Source organism: Mesoplodon bidens, assembly GCF_964165515.1.
Source record: "Mesoplodon bidens genome assembly, chromosome: 17".
NCBI classification, from domain to species: domain Eukaryota; kingdom Metazoa; phylum Chordata; class Mammalia; order Artiodactyla; family Ziphiidae; genus Mesoplodon; species Mesoplodon bidens.
Window position 1 is genome coordinate 467,979 of NC_138174.1, and position 20,005 is coordinate 487,983.

The 20,005-nt window shown below is 42.1% G+C and overlaps 2 protein-coding genes across 8 annotated transcripts in view; one reads left to right on the forward strand and one right to left on the reverse strand.

Annotated features, from left to right (window-relative positions):
- RNF17 (ring finger protein 17) overlaps positions 1-775 on the forward strand; it is a gene marked incomplete at its 5' end in the record, with an annotated part of 124,006 nt that extends 123,231 nt beyond the window's left edge. The window contains one exon of the mRNA XM_081214444.1: positions 334-775. Within this exon, the coding sequence (XP_081070570.1) occupies positions 334-432 (99 nt within the window). The 3' untranslated portion in view covers positions 433-775. The remainder of the gene's footprint in view (positions 1-333) is intronic.
- The window catches only part of CPAP (centrosome assembly and centriole elongation protein), a 60,629-nt gene that overhangs the window by 532 nt on the left and 40,092 nt on the right, over positions 1-20,005 (reverse strand). For 5 of the 7 annotated variants that reach the window (XR_014013621.1, XR_014013623.1, XR_014013624.1 and 2 more), the window contains 8 exons: positions 17,498-17,740; positions 14,140-14,224; positions 7,300-7,361; positions 6,920-7,039; positions 5,145-5,285; positions 4,981-5,065; positions 4,778-4,898; positions 916-3,250 (listed from right to left, as the gene is read on the reverse strand). Coding sequence is in view for 1 of the 7 variants with exons in the window: in XM_081214940.1 (XP_081071066.1) it covers positions 3,055-3,250; positions 4,778-4,898; positions 4,981-5,065; positions 5,145-5,285; positions 6,920-7,039; positions 7,300-7,361; positions 14,140-14,224; positions 17,498-17,740 (1,053 nt within the window). In the remaining 6 variants the exon portion in view is untranslated. Of the gene's footprint in view, positions 1-833; positions 3,251-4,777; positions 4,899-4,980; positions 5,066-5,144; positions 5,286-6,919; positions 7,040-7,299; positions 7,362-14,139; positions 14,225-17,497; positions 17,741-20,005 lie in introns of those variants that run through there. The other 2 variants (XR_014013622.1, XM_081214940.1) reach the window with 2 other exon arrangements.

Here is a 20,005-nt window from a genome sequence, read left to right on the forward strand (position 1 = left end):
GTGTATTCACCTCTATGAGTAACACTCAAAATTTGGTGACTGTATGCATAAAGGTATGCTTTATGTGTAGAATGTAAATGAATTTAACAGGGATGGTAGTATTTAAGCCCACTGGCTCAATCGAGGAAAACTTTGGGGAGAGTTACATTTTAAATAAAGTAAAAGATGGCAAGAATGGGACTTAGCAAGAAACCATCAAGATACCTTTTGAAAGTAACAGGGTATAAATTATAAATAAACTTAGAGAATGCCTTGTCCCTCCTGCCAGTTGTAGGAGGAACAGGCAGCAAAGACATGATGGTGTTTTCTTGACACGTATCTTTCTAATTTTAGGCTCAGGTACCAGAACAAATAGTGACATTATATGAAGATGAACGGTATCCAGTTCATATGTCATTAGTAGAAATGGGGCTTGCAGACCAAGATGAGTGATGTAAGTACCACGACTCCTTGTTCACCCTTACAGTCAGCATACGGCATGTGACTGATGTAGCAGAGATTCATACTAAGTTGCCCTGAAAAGCACCTTTGGCCTTTCCTTGATTTGTCAAAGGAATGACAACAAAGCTCAACCGGAATCTCTCCTGTAGATCTCTCCTTCATGGGCCCTTCTTACCTGTTCAGTACCAGTAACAAAGAGGTTCCATAGCTATAAAAACGCTTGCTTGGAACGGCTGTCCTGACCATTCATGGTGCCAGATGGTTATGGGGGCAGGAGGAGAGCAGCAGAAAGCGGGCACTATAAATAAGCACAGAACGCTGTGCTACACATGCAGCACTACTGGACGGTCAGTGCCCTGATAATAAGGTTATTAAAGTTCTTTGGTAAACAGCTCACTCTTTATCCATTCACATAAATGTAACGTGATTCAGTAACTGTATTTGAACCTTAAGCAAAGGTTTAAAAGAACACACCTTTTGTTTTTCAGGTTTACAGTACAGAGCATCTGTAGCAGCCCAGAAGAAAGTTTTCTGTTATATGTAGACCGTTTCAGGCTTATTTTTCTTGACTTGTTCTGCAATAGTGCAGGCCTTTTTTTTCTTTTCTTTACATATTGAACTGTTAGGAATTGTTCCAAAAAAGTTAATAAATATTTGCTTTCAAGTATTTACTTATTTCATTTTACTGTAATTTTTAAATGAAATATTTCAGGCACGTTAGAAAAAACATATTTAGTTCATTTTATAACTAATGTACATTCCGCTAAAGAAATAAGACATCATCAGCACAGTTGTAGGCCTCTGTTCTACCCTTCCCCAGTCACTGTTTCTTACAGAGGAGGTGAATACTGTGAATTTGGTGTTTATCATTCTTATATAGCTCTTTATAACTTTATTGTATATGCATGCATCCATAAATAAGACATAGTGTTGGTCTGTATATTTTTAAGTGTGTGCAGTCTCACACAATTACCTTTTTCCCCTAATTTCAACTATATAATGCATATTGGTATGCATAGCTCTATTTTATTCACTTTCACTGTTACATCCATCTGTGCATATGATTTATTCTGTTGTTAGATATTTGGGTCGTACCAGTTTTTTCTCAATTACAGATACTCTGCTGTACAACCCCTTATGCACCTGTGAGGGGTTTCCTAGTAAATATACTTTAGTGGAATTTAGTACTAGGTCATGAAGCAATTGCTTTCCAAAAAAGTGATTTTACCAGCTAATTCTACCATCAGTAGTCCAAGTTCCTTGCCAACATGTGGTGTGGCCAGACCATTGTTTGCCAGTTTATGACACTAATGTAAAAAGGTACCTCATTGTTGAAATATGCATTTACTGGTTTTAGTCAGTTTATTGCTTATTATCCTTTGTTTGTAATTACCTATTTTAACTAATAGGGATTCTTCATATATTCTGATTACTAATCCTTTGTCAGATACGTGTTTCTTTTCCTAGGCTGTGACTTTACTCTCTTTTGTGGTATCTTTGGACAAACAGAAACTTCTGACTCATCAACCTTCTAAGGTTTGTGCTGTGTCTCATTTAAAAATCTTTCTCTGGGGAGCTCCCTGATGGTCTAGGGGTTAGGATTTGGCACTTACACTGCTGTGGCCTGGGTTCAGTCCCTGGTCTGGGAACTGAGATCCCCCAAGAGGTGCGGCACAGCCAAAAAATAATAATAATTAAAAAAATAAAATTTTAAAATCTTTCTCTATTCCTGAGGTAATATATATATAATTACTTATTTTCTTTGAAAAGTTTTAAACTTTTTTGTTACTCAGTTTTAAATCACTGGAATTATTAATACATGTGGCTTTTTAAAAAAACTGAGTTACTGCCAGCACTACTGTCAGACTGCACTAAGTGACTAGACCAAACTTACTATGTAAATCTACTTGTAGGTGACTTGGCCCCCCTCTTCAAGGACATCTTGCTTCTGTCAGCCCCGTCTTACAGGTAATAAGGTCAAGGCACCTGTGGTCTATCAATCAGTCAACACTGGCTGGTTAGTTTTCACGCCCCGCCTTTCTCAGCTGTCACCCTCGTTACAACTGCTTTCTCCTCCTATGAGATTTATCTGCACTCATAGAATGAACTCTTCTGCCTGTTTTACTGTTTTATTTGTACTCAGTCACTGTTTTAACTTCCAATTCTGTGAACTCTGTGGTAGCTAATGCTTTAATTTTAGTACTAATTGAGCACAGTAATATTTTGACTGGAGAAATCCTCTTACTCCTTCAGTAAACTTTCTGAGCAAGACCTTCATAGGACAGGTAGGCGGTGGGAAAATCTGTGATACTGTGTTTCTTGTACTTTTTGGCTCTCATAACCATCTCCAACCAATGAAAGCATCCACTTGTTAGAAGTCTATACTGGTTAGAACCGTAGACAGACAAGGTAGGTGAACTAAAAATGAAAGCTGTCCCTGTGCACTTCAAACATTATGAAAAAAGGCATCAAGTTTTATATTCCAAACAATCTTTTCCATTTATATATACACACACACAGTATATATAAATTAAACCACAGAATCCACAAGAAATGGACATTTTTTAAAGAAGATCAAGTTAGTGTTATTTCATGATTAGCCACACACAAGGATCATGACAATTTTGTGTCCATTAGAACATTACCATCCTTGTCTTTAACTCTTACTCGACCAGATGAATATTTGGTTTCTTGAAGACCGTTTGTATACACAGTTTTAACAGTGCCATCTGGATACTCCCGTCTCTTGAACTGGGCCGTATGTAGTTCTCTTTGGCCATTATTAAACTCTATGATTTTGTTGCCATCTCTGTAAATTTAAAGTAGAATTTAATTTCTTTATAAAAAAATGAAGTATACAGCAGGAGAACTCTGGCAGTTATTCCTTCTCCTAGATCATCCCTGGTCCTTATATAAGGCATAATTGGGACTCAACTTCTCAGCACAGAACGGCTTTTTCTGTTTTGGTTATTTCTCAAATTTTATATGAACACAATGGCTCTGTGCCACATACAAGTGTTAGAGAGCCAGTGCCCTATCAAGTGTGGCCCTAGGGTGTCAGCATCACCCGAGGGCTCATTAGAAACGCAAATTATTTGGCTGGGGCCCAGCAACCTGCTCTTGAACAGTCCCTCCAGGTGATTCTGGTACACCCTGAAGTTTGAGAACCACTGCTGTAAGTGAAAAACGGCAAAGTAATCCTGAATGAATTGCATATTTGAAAGCTGCTAAGAGAATAAAAGTGTTCATCACAAGAAAAATGTGTAAGTATGTGTAATGATGGATGTTAACTAGAATTCTGTGATCATCTTGCGATATATACAAATATCAGATCTTTGTTGTACACCTGAAACTAATGTTATCTGTCAGTTATACCTCCATTAAAACATGATAATCCTGAATGAATTAATAACATGGGATGTGCTTGAGTGTAGATGAAAAAAGACTTTCCATGAGTTAATACTTGAAGATGGATAGACGGATATGGGGACCTTTTCATATTATTTTCTTTCTACTACAGAAAATTTCAATCATACGAGTCAATTTTTTGAAAAGTTTCTAAAATCAAAGTATACTGTACACAGAAGAAATAAAGTTTGAGGAAAATCTTTAGTTGAGCACCAGATAAAGTTTCAGACCACATTAAGGGAAAAACACAGTCATGACCATGAGACGTTCCTACATTACTGCCAAGTTTATATCATAGAATTCAAGTTAATGGGTACTTAAACTGTTACACTCCAGGAGAGGAGGGTGAAACTAAAAATAGGACTCTCGATCTGACAAAACTCCACCAAGGTTTCAATTAAAATGGTGCTTATAAGATGCTCTTCACTGTGGATTGAAGAAGTTGACTCTAACTTCAAGAAATTTAACACTCAGAAGGATAAAGAAAGAAATTGTTGATTTTAAGGAATTGGCTTAGGGTGGCCAGAGGAGTAAAGTGCTTATGCTGGGACAGGGAGACCAAGATAATCAAAATACAGAGTCTGGTCATTGTTAAAAATTGACAGGGCAGCTTTTCTTCTTTGTGTCTCGCTCACTGTTTTCAAATTTCACCAGACTGATTTCTAAACAAATACTTGCCATTCTCCTTTCGTGAAGTGCTGTTCAGACACCCTTTAGGTCTGTACGCTAAAGACTAACTAGACATTACAATGCATTTATCTCAAACTCATCCTAAACTCCAGAATGCTGAAAACATGTCTTACCTGCTCTCAAATTCTAAACGCAGTGAAATGTTGAATGACTTAAACAAATGTTTTAAGATTTTTAAAATTCAACTGCTAATAAAAGTTGAAAACTAGAAAATTTAGAAACAAAACAGGTAACATACCGTTGCCCTCTGACAATTGTACCATCTGGGAAAATGCTTTCTTCTTGTCCATCAGCAAACAAGTTTTTGATAGTCTGATCAGGAAACGTGATTTCTTTTCTTCCATCTGGGAAATGTTTTTCTGTAGAAAAAGGAGTTACCATAAATATTTTATTTTTAAAGGAAAGGAAGAACGTAATAACTGAGAGGGCACAGGTTTTCACCTATCTGTCCGCTTGAGAAATGTAAGACTTCCAGTCCTTCTGGGTACGTGGTGTGGGTGGTGTGTGTGGCTGCGTAGTAGTAGATCTGCAAAGACACAGAGTCAGCACCGCCTCCTCTTCAGAGGTGTTTACGCTACGGACAAAACACGCCCCTGGAAACCTACCACTCTCCCATCCGGCATGACCTGCTTGACGTCACCGTTGAAGAAAGTGACAGTGACCGTCTTTCCATCTGCACTCGCTTCTTTTCGGGTTCCATTTGGAAACAATATAACATGGCACCCATTCTTATAAACCTTTTCTATCTACAAAAAAAAAAAAAAACCAGGACTATCAATATGTAAAACTTCCTGAGACCACACGACAAAAATATCCCTAATTCTTTTAAATTGCCTACTTTGAAATTTTTCATAATAAAAATTAAAACATTTCTCAGAGGGAGACAAATGTTAATAAGCTCATAATAATCAACTTTACTTATCTACACATCACTGTTCTTAGGCCACTCTTCCCCCAAAACAAACTTTTTAGTAGTTTTTTTTTCAAGCAAAGTGCAGACATCACTTCTCCTGTAAACATTTCAACAGATATCTCTAATGGAAGGATTTTTAACATAACCAAACCGTTATCATCCCTAATAAACTAATTCATTCCTTCATCATATCATATAGCCATATTTTTCATAAATTCACACAAAGAAGGCCTTTTACAGTTTACTTGAATCAAGATCAAAACAAGATCCACACACACTTGATGTGTCTCTACCCTCAATTTCTAATGGTCCCTTCCCCCTTTTTTAATGCCAACTGTTGAAGGAACTGGGTCACTGAATATGTAACGTTTCCCACACTCTGGATTTGGCTGATTGCTTTTCCATTATGGTGTCATTAAACATGTTCCAATATCACTGTTTTACCTTAAAAAAACCCAGTAGTTAGCTCTCGAGGCTTGATTAAATTCCAGCTGAACTACTCTGACGAGTACTTTTAGGTGCAGCAGTGGGCTTTGTATGGCAGCACATCCAGAAATCTAGTAAGTATGTGCTGCCTCCTGACCTCAGCACTGACTGGGTGGCATCACGAGATCCGTCAACCTTTCGTCTAAGGTTTTAGGAGCCACTGATGACTACCTATAGACCGTTCGTGTCATCGGAAATTGTAAACTGGTGATTCTCTAATTTTCTCATTTCTCTTCCATTCATTAGCTGCGATTCTTCTTCTAAAAAAGAAAACCTTCCCTCGTCAAACAATCTGTTATCCTAAAGTAGAGTTTGTACAGGAAGAGTCTAACAACTTACTTCTGACTGTTGGTCTTTGTTCTTCACTCATTCCTCAAGATTTGCAGTGAACTTTGGCCTTCTGATTTCTATTAAAGTGGATCAGAGTACTTGGAAAAGTACATGTTCTATAAACCTGAGGAAAAATTCCCTCATCACCTCCTCAGTAACCCTGTTTATGTTCCTCCTCTTGTCATTCACTTTTTAGCTGGAACACCCAGCCAGGCCGTTTTCCCACTCAAAACCTTTCCTAAGCACAAGAATAAAATTGTCAGGCTGGGGTGGAGGGCAGCTGATCCAGGAAATATTTAAGGAAGCCTGCAGGAAGGGTAGGGCCGAGAACTGAGGTTTTCAAAAGTACCAAGGATTAATTACCAAGGCTTCTTAGCTATGTCTGGAGAAAGAACAAGAAGTTTAAGCAACTAGATTGTATTCCTCCTTTTGTTGCATCATCTCTAAATCAGAAATGGCAACTAAATGTATGCTGTCTATTGAGTATTTTCATAGGGTCCCAAGGTTCAAACCGAGTCATGTGCCAAGGTACTAAGGTCTTCAGCCCCATCAAGGCTTGAAGATCATTTCAGAACCTAAGTGTTTCAACTCTATTTTAACCCATGTTCATTTTTTATAGTATTCATTGGTTTGAAAAAAAAAAAGTTTAACCTTTCCATCAGGATGGCTGATTTCTCCCTGAATTTCTTCTTTTCCTTCTTTTTCATCCTCTTCTTTACATTCAGGATCTGTAGAGTTCAGTGGTTCAGGTGGCTCCCTGGGTAAGGCTATCTGTAAGGACAAGAGGCTCTCAGTCTGTCCTACATTACATGTAATAAAAATCTCAAGCAGCTAAAACTTACACTTAGTCCAAAAGCCAGATTCCACTATTATAGGATTGTAGTATGACTAGTATTTGGTGTTGTATAGAAAACATTTACAATGTTAAGTAAAAAGCTTCCTTTATAAATGGTTTAGAAACTTAAGCCAGTTAGCCAGTCAACTTTAAGCCTGAATAATATGTTTTAATATATAAAAACAAAGAGATTTACTTGTCCCTTATCCGAATTGCCTAAATCACGAGACACAGACTTGGATCTTCGAGATGGATTGCCTGTTAGAATATAATTTACCAGAGTTAGTTTTATTATTTAATTGAAAGTTTTAAGTTTATTCAATACTATGGTCAAACATCTCCTTAGTTCACTCTTCTTTTGTGAACTGCTGTCCTTTACACATTATTTAAGGAAGTCTTAGTACTTTTCTTTACTAATTCCTAGGAGTTCTTCACTGTATAAATTCAAATACTTATTCAAATACTTAAGTCCTGATGATCAAGAAAGGCAAAGTATCTGTTCTCTGAAAGTGTACAATCTGGAGAAAGGTGCTCAACTAACCTAATAGATGGACCCAAAGGCAGTTTGGAGACAATCACCAGGACTTTAGTTAGAGGGTAGGAATGGGGTACAGATAATAGAAGCATCCAGGAATACACATAGAATTTGGCTTGAAAAAAAAATAACTGGGTAATTATAATCTAGACCTAATGGCTGTGGTCTAAACTTTTTAGATCATGACCAACACACAAATCATGTACATGTTCATACATTATAAAATAAGCATGTGTGTGCATACACACAGACACCACCACCAACAAGAAAGTGACATTAAAAATACATTGAAGTTCTAATATTTTCTTCTTATATGCCAGTGGATATTATAAACACTCCCAAATTTGAAGGGTTTCAAGCTCAAGTGCCAAGATCTGACTTAAATGTTAAACACTAGAATGGATCCTGGATGCTCCAGGGAAAATAGACTAGAGGAGAAGAACAGAGGCAGAGTCCAGTCAGGAGGCTGGTGGGCGACTATGGAGATGGCAGTGTTTGTACTGTGTCAAATCACTGACCCGTGGGTCCCAAACAGCAAGTGCTAGCAATATCATATGGTTCAACCTACTTAATTCAGAAAATATCAACATCAGGATTAGTTTAGGGATTGATGGGAGTGGGGGGTAAGGATATAAGAAAAAACGGATCAAGGAGTGCACACAGATTTTGGCTAAATGAACACTTTCCTCCACCTCACAGGGACACAGAACCACAGTGCAGTGTGAGCTCCGTGTTACATCATCTCTAAATCTTACAACCAGCCTCCATAGAAAAGACTAACGGCCTCATTTTATAGGTGAGGAAATCAAAGCTGAGAGGCTAAATAACTTGCCAAGGTTGTCAACTAATAAAAGTCAAGTCAGAACCAGTATTCAAGCTCATCAAGCTTAATTTAATTCTCTCAGCTGTTTGTGAACGTCATGAACAAGCCCCTGAGCACATTCTTACTGGGAGGAACAGAGGGGAATGGGTGTCCACCACTGTGAGCACCTTATAAAATTACATGTAACAATTATTTAATAAACAATGCTGGAACAGCTAGATACTTCAGGAGTATATGTTTATGACCTCAGGACAGGTAAAGACTTAAGGCAAGAAGCACTACCCATAAAGGAATAAGGTGAAATTCAACTACATTAAAGAAATTTGGGAACTTTTAAAGGTGAAGTCAGCATCATGGTGGCTAAATCATTCCTCTTCTCCCTCAGTCAGACTCAAGTCAAAAAGGGAGAGGATGCAAATCAATAAAATTAGAAATGAAAAAGGAGAAATCACAACTGACACCACAGAAATACAAAGGATTATAAGAGACTACCACAAACAGCTATATGCCAATAAAATGGACAACCACGAAGAAATGGACAAATTCTTGGAAAGAATTTTCCAAGACTGAACCAGGAAGAATTAAAAAATATAAACAGACCTATCACAACAAATGAAATTGAAACTAATTAAAAATCTTCCAACCACAGCCGCATAGCACAGGGAGATCAGCTCGGTGCTTTGTGACCACCTAGAGGGGTGGGATAGGGAGGGAGGGTGGGATAGGGAGGGAGACGCAAGAGGGAAGAGATATGGGAACATATGTATATGTATAACTGATTCACTTTGTTATAAAGCAGAAACTAACACACCATCATTGTAAAGCAATTATACTCCAATAAAGATGTAAAAAAAAAAAAAAAAAAAAAAATCCAACCAACAAAAGCCCAGGACCAGATGGCTTCACAGGCGAATTCCATCAATCATTTACAGAAGACCTAACACCCATCCTTCTCAAACTCTTCCAAAAAATTGCAGAGGGAGGGACACTCCCAAATTCGTTCTGCAAAGCCACCATCACCCTGACACCAAAACCAGAAAAAGATATCACAAAAAAAATTACCAATATCACTGATGAATATAGACGCAAAAATCCTGAAAAAAAACTGGCAAATAGAATGCAACAACACATTAAAAGGATCATACACCATGATCAAGTGGGATTTATCCCAGGGATGCAAGGATTCTTCAGTATATGCAAATCAATCAATGTGCTACACCATATAAACAAATTAAGAAAAAAAACCCATATGATCATCTCAATAGATGCAGAAAAAGCATTTGACAAAATGCAACACCCATTTATGATAAAAACTCTCCAGAAAATGAGCATACAGGGAACCTACCTCAACATAATAAAGGCCATATATGACAAAGCCACAGCCAACATCATACTCAAAGGTGAAACACTGAAAGCACTTCCACTAAGATCAGGAGCAAGACAAGGATGTCCACTCTCACCACTCTTATTCAACATAGTTTTGGAAGTCCTAGCCACGGCAAACAGAGAAGAAAAGAAAAGGAATACAAATTGGAAAAGAAGAAGTAAAACTGTCACTGTTTGCTGATGACATGATACTACACATAGAAAATCCTAAAGATGCCTCCAGAAAACCACTAGAACTAATCAATGAATTTGGTAAGGTTGCAGGATACAAAATTAATGCACAGAAATCTCTGGCATTCCTATAAACTAACAATGAAAAATCAGAGAAATTAAGGAAACAATCCTGTTTACCATCGCAACAAAAAGAATAAAATACCTAGGAATAAATCTACCTAAGGAGAAAAAGACCTGTACTCAGAAAACTATAAAATACTGATGAAAGAAATCAAAGATGACATAAACAGATGGAGAAATATACCATGTTCTTGGACTGGAAGAATCAATATTGTGAAAATGGCTATACTACCCAAAGCAATCTACAGATTCAATGCAATCCTTATCAAACTACCAATAGCATTCTTCACAGAATTAGAACAAAAAAATTTACAATTTGTATGGACACAGAAGACCCCGAATAGACAAAGTGATCTTGAGAAAGAAAAACGGAGATGGAGGAATCAGGCTCCCAGACTTCAGACTATACCACAAAGCTACAGTAATCAAGACAGTATGGTACTGGCACAAAAACAGAAATACAGATCAATGGAACAGGACAGAAAGCCCAGAGATAAACCCACGTACATATGGTCACCTTATCTTTGATAAAGGAGGCAAGACTACACAATGGAGAAAAGACAGCCTCTTCAATAAGTGGTGCTGGGAAAACTGGACAGCTACATGTAAAAGAATGAAATTAGAACACTCCCTAACAGCATACACAAAAATAAACTCAAAATGGATTAAAGACCTAAATGTAAGGCCAGACACTATCAAACTCTTAGAGGAAAACATAGGCAGAACACTCTATGACATACATCACAGCAAGATCCTTTTTGACCCACCTCCTAGAGAAATGGAAATAAAAATATACAAATGGGACCTAATGAAACTCAAATGCTTTTGCACAGCAAAGGAAACCATAAACAAGACCAAAAGACAACCCTCAGAATGGGAGAAAATATTTGCAAATGAAGCAACTGACAAAGGATTAAATCTCCAAAATTTACAAGCAGCTCATGCAGCTCAATATTAAAACAACCCAATCCAAAAACAGGCAGAAGACCTAAAGAGACATTTCTCCAAAGAAGATATACAGATTGCCAACAAACACATGAAAGAATGCTCAACATCATTAATCATTAGAGAAATGCAAATCAAAACTACCATGAGGAGCTTCCCTGGTGGCGCAGTGGTTGAGAGTCCGCCTGCCGATGCAGGGGACACGGGTTTGTGCCCCGGTCCGGGAGGACCCCACATGCCGTGGAGCGGCTGGGCCCGTGAGCCGTGGCCACTGAGCCTGCGTGTCCAGAGCCTGTGCTCCGCAACGGGAGAGGCCACAACAGTGAGAGGCCTGTGTACTGCAAAAAAAAAAAAAAAACCTACCATGAGGTATCACCTCACACCAGTCAGAATGGCCACCATGAAAAAATCTACAAACAATAAATGCTGGAGAGTGTTTGGAGAAAAGGGAACCCTCTTGCACTGTTGGTGGGAATGTAAATTGATACAGCAACTATGGAGAATATGGAGGTTCCTTAAAAAAACTAAAAATAGAACTACCATACAACCCAGCCATCCCACTACTGGGCATATACCCTGAGAAAAACCATAATTCAAAAAGAGTCACGTACCACAATGTTCACTGCAGCTCTATTTACAATAGCCAGGACATGGAAGCTACCTAAGTGTCCATCGACAGATGAATGGATAAAGAAGATGTGGCACATATATACAATGGAATATTACTCAGCCATAAAAAGAAACGAAATTGAGTTATTTGTAGTGAGGTGGATGGACCTAGAGACTGTCATACAGAGTGAATTAAGTCAGAAGGAGAAAAACAAGTACCGTATGCTAACACATATGTATGGAATCTTAAAAAAAAAACTGTACTGATGAACCTAGTTGCGGGGCAGGAATAAAGAGGTAGACGTAGAGAATGGACTTGAGGACATGGGGTGGGAGGGGGAAGCTGGGGTGAAGTGAGAGTAGCGTCGACATATACACACTATGGAATGTAAAATGGTTGGCTGGTGAGAAGCAGCAGCACGGCAGAAGGAGATGGGCTCAATGCTTTGCGATGACCTAGAGGGGTGGGATGGGAGGATGGGAGGGAGGCTCAAGAGGGAGGCTCATGGGGACATGTGTATGCATATGGCTGAATCGCTTTGTTGTACAGCAGAAACTAACAGCATTGTGAAGCAATTATACTGCAATAAAGATGTATAAAAAAAAAACTAGGTAGTGAAAGAAGATAATGGAATACATACAGTACAACTCTACTCAGAAAGCTCAAAACAAGTAAAACATTTTTTTAGGGCTGTACCTATGAAAGCAGAAACTACAAGGGAAAAGCAATGTAATATAATCATGGAGGGGTCAGTTCTGGGATGCTAATCTATTTCTTTATCTAGGCAGTGGTTACCCAAGTATTTATAACTGCCAAACAGCATATGTTACATCCATTTTTATAAATTTAATTCACAGAAATAATTTCTAAAAATACCAGGTAGATCTTAAAGACCCAGTTGTGAAAACAAAAGTTCATGGGAGAAAATAGCATGTTTGTGACCTGACGATTGAGAAGGATATCTCAGTCACGAAAAGCGAAAACCATTTTTTTAGAAAATTGATTAACTTCGATATTAAAAGGAAAAACATGTATATAAAAAACACAAACCAGGGACTTCCCTCGTGGCACAGTGGTTGAGAATCCACCTGCCAATGCACGGGATACAGGTTCGAGCCCTGGTCTGGGAAGATCCCACATGCCGTGGAACAAATAAGCCCGTGTGCCACAACTACTGAGCCCGTGTGCCACAACTACTGAAGCCCACACACCTAGAGCCCGTGCTCCGCAACAAGAGAAGCCACCACAATGAGAAGCCCACGCACCGCAAGGAAGAGTAGCCTCCGCTCACTGCAACTAGAGAAAGCCCGCGCACAGCAACGAAGACCCAACACAGCCATAAATAAATAAATTTATTTTTTTTAAAAACCCACAAACCAGGCTTCCCTGGCGGCCCAGTGGTTGAGAGTCTGCCTGCCAATGCAGGGGACACGGGTTCATGCCCCGGTCTGGGAGGATCCCACATGCCACGAAGCGGCTGGGCCCGTGAGCCATGGCTGCTGAGCCTGAGCGTCCGGAGCCTGTGCTCCGCAACGAGAGAGGCCACAGCAGTGAGAGGCCCGCGTACTGCAAAAAAAAAAAAAAAAAAAAACCTACAAACCAAAAAGCTACATACAGATTGGCAGAAATATTGGCAGTGCTTACAAATGACAAAGGATTAGTAGGCAGAATAACTAACTTCAATACGGAAAAACATACACATATATATACATACACAAACAGACACACAGAGTTTTAAATGGGCAAAAGAAATGAACAGGCAATTCACAAAAGAGGAGACCCAAATGTCCACTAAATATGAAAAGATGCTCACATTACCTCATCAGTAATCTGGGAAATGCATATTACACTGACCCACCATTTCACACCCAGCTGACTAGCCAAAATTATGAAGTCTGAGCACATCAAGTGTTGGCAAGCACAGAGAGCATGTTCTGCTAACAGTAAAACAAGAAACTGGCAACCGCTTTGCAAAGGGAAGCCTCCGAAAGTGGCACAAACCTGATGTGACCCAATATTCTACTCCTGACATGTGTCCGAGAGAAACTCACATGACCGAGACTTGTTCTGCGGCCCTTTTCATTCTGTGACAAACTGGCAGAAAACCTGAATGCCCGCCAACAAGAAAATATACTGTGGCAAATACACATGGAATCTGTACAGCTAGAGTTTATATGTATTAATGAGGGTAGGTCTTAAAATACTGAGAAAGCAGCAAACTGCAGAGGGATGGACTATGAAACAATACTATATTGATTTACAGACACAATGTAGTAAAAGAATGAAAAAAAAGGGAATGCTGTCAGGGTGCACATTAACTGGGAGTAGGATACATAGGGGCTTCAATTATATTTACAATGTTTTATTTCTTAAGTTGGGTGTAAATTCTCCACTCTTTAAATTCCTGAAATAATTTTATAAAAAGATCATGCAACTATCTTACCTTGTGTTGGCAAATAGTTTTTTTTGTACTTTTCTACCTGGGTTCCTGAAGAAACTTGACTCTTTGGAAATCGAACTGATGACTTCTATAGTATGAGAAATTTTTAAATATAAAATTAGTTTACACATTAGTACAAGGAATGAAACTAACAGAACTCAGCTTGCAATGGGAATGTTTTAAGTGTGTTATTTATGCTGTTTTTGTTTATTGCTACAGGCCAGAGTGAACAAGCTGCTACTAGGAACGAACTACACACACACGCACGCGCTGCCTCTGGAAATACATGCATTCCTCAAGTGAAGGCATAACAGACAATGTAAAACAAAACAGTTTTTTGTGACTGTTACCAGAGCGGCCAGAGGAGAGGAACTCATGGTCAGACAGCAGAAGACTGCTCACCACCGTCCCTACCGCAGCCCCCAGATTTAGAGGTCAAGGTAGATGTCCTCCTTGCTCCCCACCACCGCCTCCAACCAGATCTCCTTCTCTCCTCCCTAACCACCCCTGCCCCAGCAAGTCTCATGCCCATGTACCCCATGTGCCAGGAGAAGCCACCCCAATACCTTAGCTGCCATCTCTAGACCTGTTCTCTCCCACCCTGGCCAGGCGCTCCAATGGACAAAGTCTAGAACTAGTCATTATCAATATCTGCAATTATTAAGAACTGCAAAAATATCAATTTCAAAGCATTCGAATCCAGAATGTGGGACATTCTACAAAATAATTAAAAATTATCCAAGAAGCCGTGCCATTTAATAAAGTGCCAAAGTATTTAGGGGTGAGTTGCCACAATTTCTGCAATTACCTTCAAATGGTTCAGGAAAATACCTATACAGCAATATGGCAAAATGTGAACAATGGTTGGATCTAGGTGAGTATTCAGGTGTTCAGCATATTATTCTTCCAACTTTCTCTATTTGGGGCAGCTTTCATAATAAAATGTTTGGGGGGCAGAATTCCATCTTCTGACTACCATGTCCTGTCCTTCCAGCTCATCCCTCTGAGACCCTCACTCCAACAATGCTTACAGCCCACAGGGTCCCACAATTCACTGATCCACGTTTTCTGTGTTCCCCAAAACCTATGCCCTCCTTGAGCAGCCTAAATTCATGGTTCACTGCAGGCACTCCTGTTGTATTTACATACTGTCAACTTCCAGCCCCTCTCACTGTGGGATTCACCTGGATGACCACACCTCTGCTGAAGTATCAGTATTACTCTCCACCACCCTACACCCAAAAAGCTGAATAAAGAAAAATAACGCAAATGATTCCCACTTGAAACATATAATCTCTAACCTACGTGGGCCCCTAGTGCAGCCCAGGAGTCAGACCACACTTCGCCCTTTGCTTTCCACTCTCGTGGACCCCGATCCGCCCGTCCAGCCTCCCAGAGTGTCCTCCATCCTCAGTCTCAGCAGATGCCCGAGCCTCCATTCCCCGAGGGAAGCTAGAGGGTTAGGGGGGAACGTCCCACCAACGGACCACACGTCCAGCCCCAGGTCCACGGCTGAGGCCCCGTCACCAGGCATGGACGTCGAGCTCCCGGCCGGGCAGGCGCCTCCACTCCCCCTCAACCCGGTCTCCTCTCCTTCGTGCTCGCAGCTTCGGCAACCCGCCCACTCTCTCCTGCATCCCACTCTCTCCTGCATCCGTATTTTCCTATTGAATCAATCCCACCAATACATAAGCATGTGTTGATTTTCCCATCTTAAAAAAAAAAACAAAACAAAAACTACTTCCCCTACAGCTCCTGCCCCATTTCCTTACTGTTACTGCAAAACTTCTCCACAAAGCTTTGTACTCTGCTGAAACCTCTCACTCTCCTACCCGGTCAGGCTTTTACCCAGCATATCCGAGGACCCATCTTCAGTCCCCCGCTTACTCGGCAGCAGCCTCTGGGGCACCAGCCTCTCTGCTGCTTTACTCGGCCCTCAGGACACCACACTGGCCTCCTTTATTTCAGACTCGGGTTCATTCTCCTCCCCGCCATCTCCTCACCACCTGGCCAGGACCCGGGACCCTGCCCCGTCCACGCCTTCAGCCCAAGCGATCTCTCCCACACGTTCCCAGGGCCCCAAACTTCTCGCTCCGACCTGAGCTTCTCTGGATACACACACAGCCCTGCCTGATGTCCTCCTGATGTCTAGTAGGCATTTCGAGCTCACCTGATCTAACCTGAGCTCCTAACCAACACCCACACCCCCAGGAAAAGCGTGCTCTCTTCTTGTGGGGACTCACGGTAAAGGGCCAGAAAAACCACGCTCAACTTGGAAGCCATTCCCACCCCCTCTCTTGCTGTCACAGCCCATCAGCAGTTCTTCAATAAACCCCGTCCACCTGCAGCAATCCCCCAGCTGGTGTCCTGATGGCGCCCAAATGCCCACTTCAGGCCACTCGCACGTCTACAGCAGGGAGGGTGGGCTCACCAAAACAGAGGAGGAGGCCACCCCTTCCATCCAAGCCCTGCCAGGGCTCCCCGTCTGACTCAGAGGGAAGAGGCGATGCCCACAGGTAGTTACTAAGGCCTATCGAAAGCGGCACCACCACCCTCGAGCCCGTCTCTGGGCCCATCCCCTGTTCTGCTCCTCACGGACCCTGGTCCTCCCAGCCTCGGGGCTCCGGGCCCACATCTCAGCCTGGCTCGCTGCGCCCTCTTCGGGTCATTATTCCAACGTCGCTTTCTCAGGAGGGCCTCCGCAGCCATCCTGTATAAACTGCAACACCCTCCCCCAAGCAGTGATCCCGCCTCCTTGCTTTCCCTCCCTCACCATATGCTTCACTCATCTTTCCCCCATGGCTGGAATCCAAGCTCCAAGAGAACACGGAAGTTTGTCTGTTTTATTCATTGCTTGATCTCCAGTGCCTCAAAGCCGTGTCTGGCACATCACAGTCGTGAATACAGATGAATAAAGACGCAAATACTTGATTTAAAAGGATCATATGCAAAAAAAAAAAAAAAAAATCTCTGCAAAAATTTTACTTACCCTGTTTCAACTGAGATTACCTGCCTATTGTGTTATAATTCCTTTATAAGAATTATAAAAATGAATTTGAAAACTATGTGTATAGTGACGCACAAAGAAGTATTTAATTGTGGTAAAATACACATAACACAAAATCACCATCTTAACCATGTTAAGATGTACACGTTAGTGGCATTAAGTACATTCACACCACGGTGCAGCCGTCACCACCATCACCTCCAGAACTCTTCACCTTGCAAACCTGAAACTGCCCTCACTGAACGACAGCTTCTCTTTCTCCCCTCCCCCAGCCCCGGCACCCACCCTTCTACTTTGCTTCTACGAATCTGACTGCTGAAATATTTAGCATCTCCCCAACGTGAGAAAACCTACCGTGGACCCGTCTCTTCTCGAGGCCGTCACACACTGCCCCATCCTGGTGCTGCTCTCGGTGGCTCCGGCTTTCTTCCAGGCATCTAGTCGGAACCTTTCCATCACTTTTATTTCCTCCCGGAGGTCTGTGTTCTCTTTGACCAACATTTCTATCTGGCTTCTAAGACGGCCATGTGTACTGGACCATTTTGCTTCCTTTCTTTTCAAATCTTCCTGTAAATCTGCTATCTGCTGCTTCAAAGCCTCTCGGGGGGGGGGGAGGGAAAAGCATTACTAGAACTGAAACAATGCAAGAGAAGAGACAAGACACATCAACAAAACAGAATTGCCAGCCTATCACAGACAGCAGAAAAGGGAATGTCAATGACATTGGGTTTCCCAGGAAAAGGAGGGGGTTCAGGCTAGAGTCTCCCCTCATGCCATCCAGAAGTCAGGAGACAGAGGAGGCAGACGCCACTTAGCAGCCAGCACGTTACACTGCGTGAGGCGATAAAGGTCTAAGCTAAGATAGCAAGTGAAACAGAGAGAGACGGATGGGGTTATCTGGTGAAGAAAACAGAAACCGGAATCCATGACTAACTGAAGCAGCAGAAGAAGCAAAAGGAATAAAAGATTCCAGGTCAGAACTCCCAGCCCTGAAACTGGGTCTCTCTGGAATTCATGAGAAGAACCGGGTCTAAGAAAATGAGTTGTTTCAGACGGACCAAATGACATAAGTGCAGAAACTTCTGGAAACGCGTGGAAGCTATTTGCAACTTATGAACAGAAGTCACTACCTGCACCCACCTGGGTACAAGTTATGGCGAGTGACTCAGAGCGGAGGAAAGTTTAGACAGAAGCAAGAAAGCGTCTCCAGCAGCTGGGAGCCCCCTCGGGCCGAGCCTGCCTCACGAACACGCATGTGCCTGGATACCACCCACCCTCTCGGAAGACGCACGACAGTCAGCAGAGCAGTGTGGGCAGCAGAGGGAGAAACTAGGGCTCAAAGGGCTCCTGCTCAGGGTGTAACACCACAGAGGTGGCTCTGCACCCGGCTGAGGCCAAGGCTCGAATCCCAGCTCTGTGCCTTGGAAGCGCTTGGAGCAAGGTCATTACCTTCCTGAGCGCCTGCCTGCCTATTTATACATTGTGGGTGCAACCGAGAGACGAGCAATGTCTAACTGGCCACCACTGCCATCATGCGGGAAAATAAACTCTAAATGAGTTAAGAGTTCAAAGCCAAATAAGCCACAGGTAGACAAATGCTATATGGCATCACTTATATGTAGAATCTTAGGGGGAAAAAAGCTGACTTCAAAGAACAGAATGGTGGTTTCCAGGGGCTGGGGGGAGAGGGAAATGGGGAGATACAGGTCAAAGGATACAAACTCTGAGTTATAGGAAGAATAAGTTCTGAGGAGCTAATGGAGAGCATGGTGACTGTAGTTAATAACACTGCTGGGAGCAGATCTTAAGCGTTCTCACCATACCCACACACACGCACACACAGTTAACTTGATTGTGCTAATTATTCCATAGCGCATACGTATATCAAATCATCACACTGTAAACTTAAATACATACAGTTATATATTTCAATTATTCCTCAATAAAGTTAAAAATGCAAAAGCAGTATTTATAACATATCTACTATCTATCAGGTACTGTTAAAGTCCTTGAATACAAAGAACGAAACACGGATCGCAGGGGACTTGTGTTAGGAGGTGACGGGGCCTGGGAGAGAAGCAGAGCGGGCGGGAGGGGTCAAGGCTGCTGGGCAGGAGGCGCGAGCAGAAGGCCAGCCGTGGCCCCAACTACGGGAGCCTCAGCGAACAGAGTGCTGAGAGCGGCAGAGGACACGCTGCGTGGTGGCTGCCCGGGGACGCACGTTCCCAGAAGCACCAGCAGACACAGCACGAAGAAAGGTGCCAGCCCAGTCATACAACACCAAGAGGCCAGCCAGCCAGCTGGGGAGGGTTGTAGATGATGTGAAAAAGGCAGAAAGACACCAGATCTTATAGGAACTCGAGGCCATCGTAAGGGCTGGGGCTCTTATTACAAGAAAAAAGTAGAGTCGTGGAAGGGCTGCAAGCAGAGGGGACGTGGCCTGACTTCCTTCAGGAAGGATCGCTGGCCACTGTGTGGGGAGAAACCACGGGGACAAGGGCAAGAACAGAGGCCGGGCAGCCGGTGAGTCCAGTAACTCGGACATGGAAACTCAGATCTGGGCAGGTGTTCTGACAGAACAGCATGGGGTGTAGGAGAAAGAGAAGAGAAGGACTCTAATTTCTGGCCCGAGCTGGAGATGGCTGGGGAGGGTGATGGGACAGGGCATGTGAGGTGTCCAGCCGCCGGTCAGACACACTGGCCACGCAGAGAGCAGTCCAGGCCGGGGCTGACGTCCGGGAGCCTTCAGCACATTAAGCATTATTTAAGCCAAGAAACTAGACAAGACCATCGAGGAAGGACAGGTCAGCCTCCCTGCTGGATGAACTCCACCATTAAGTTAAAGAGGAGGAAAAGCAAGAG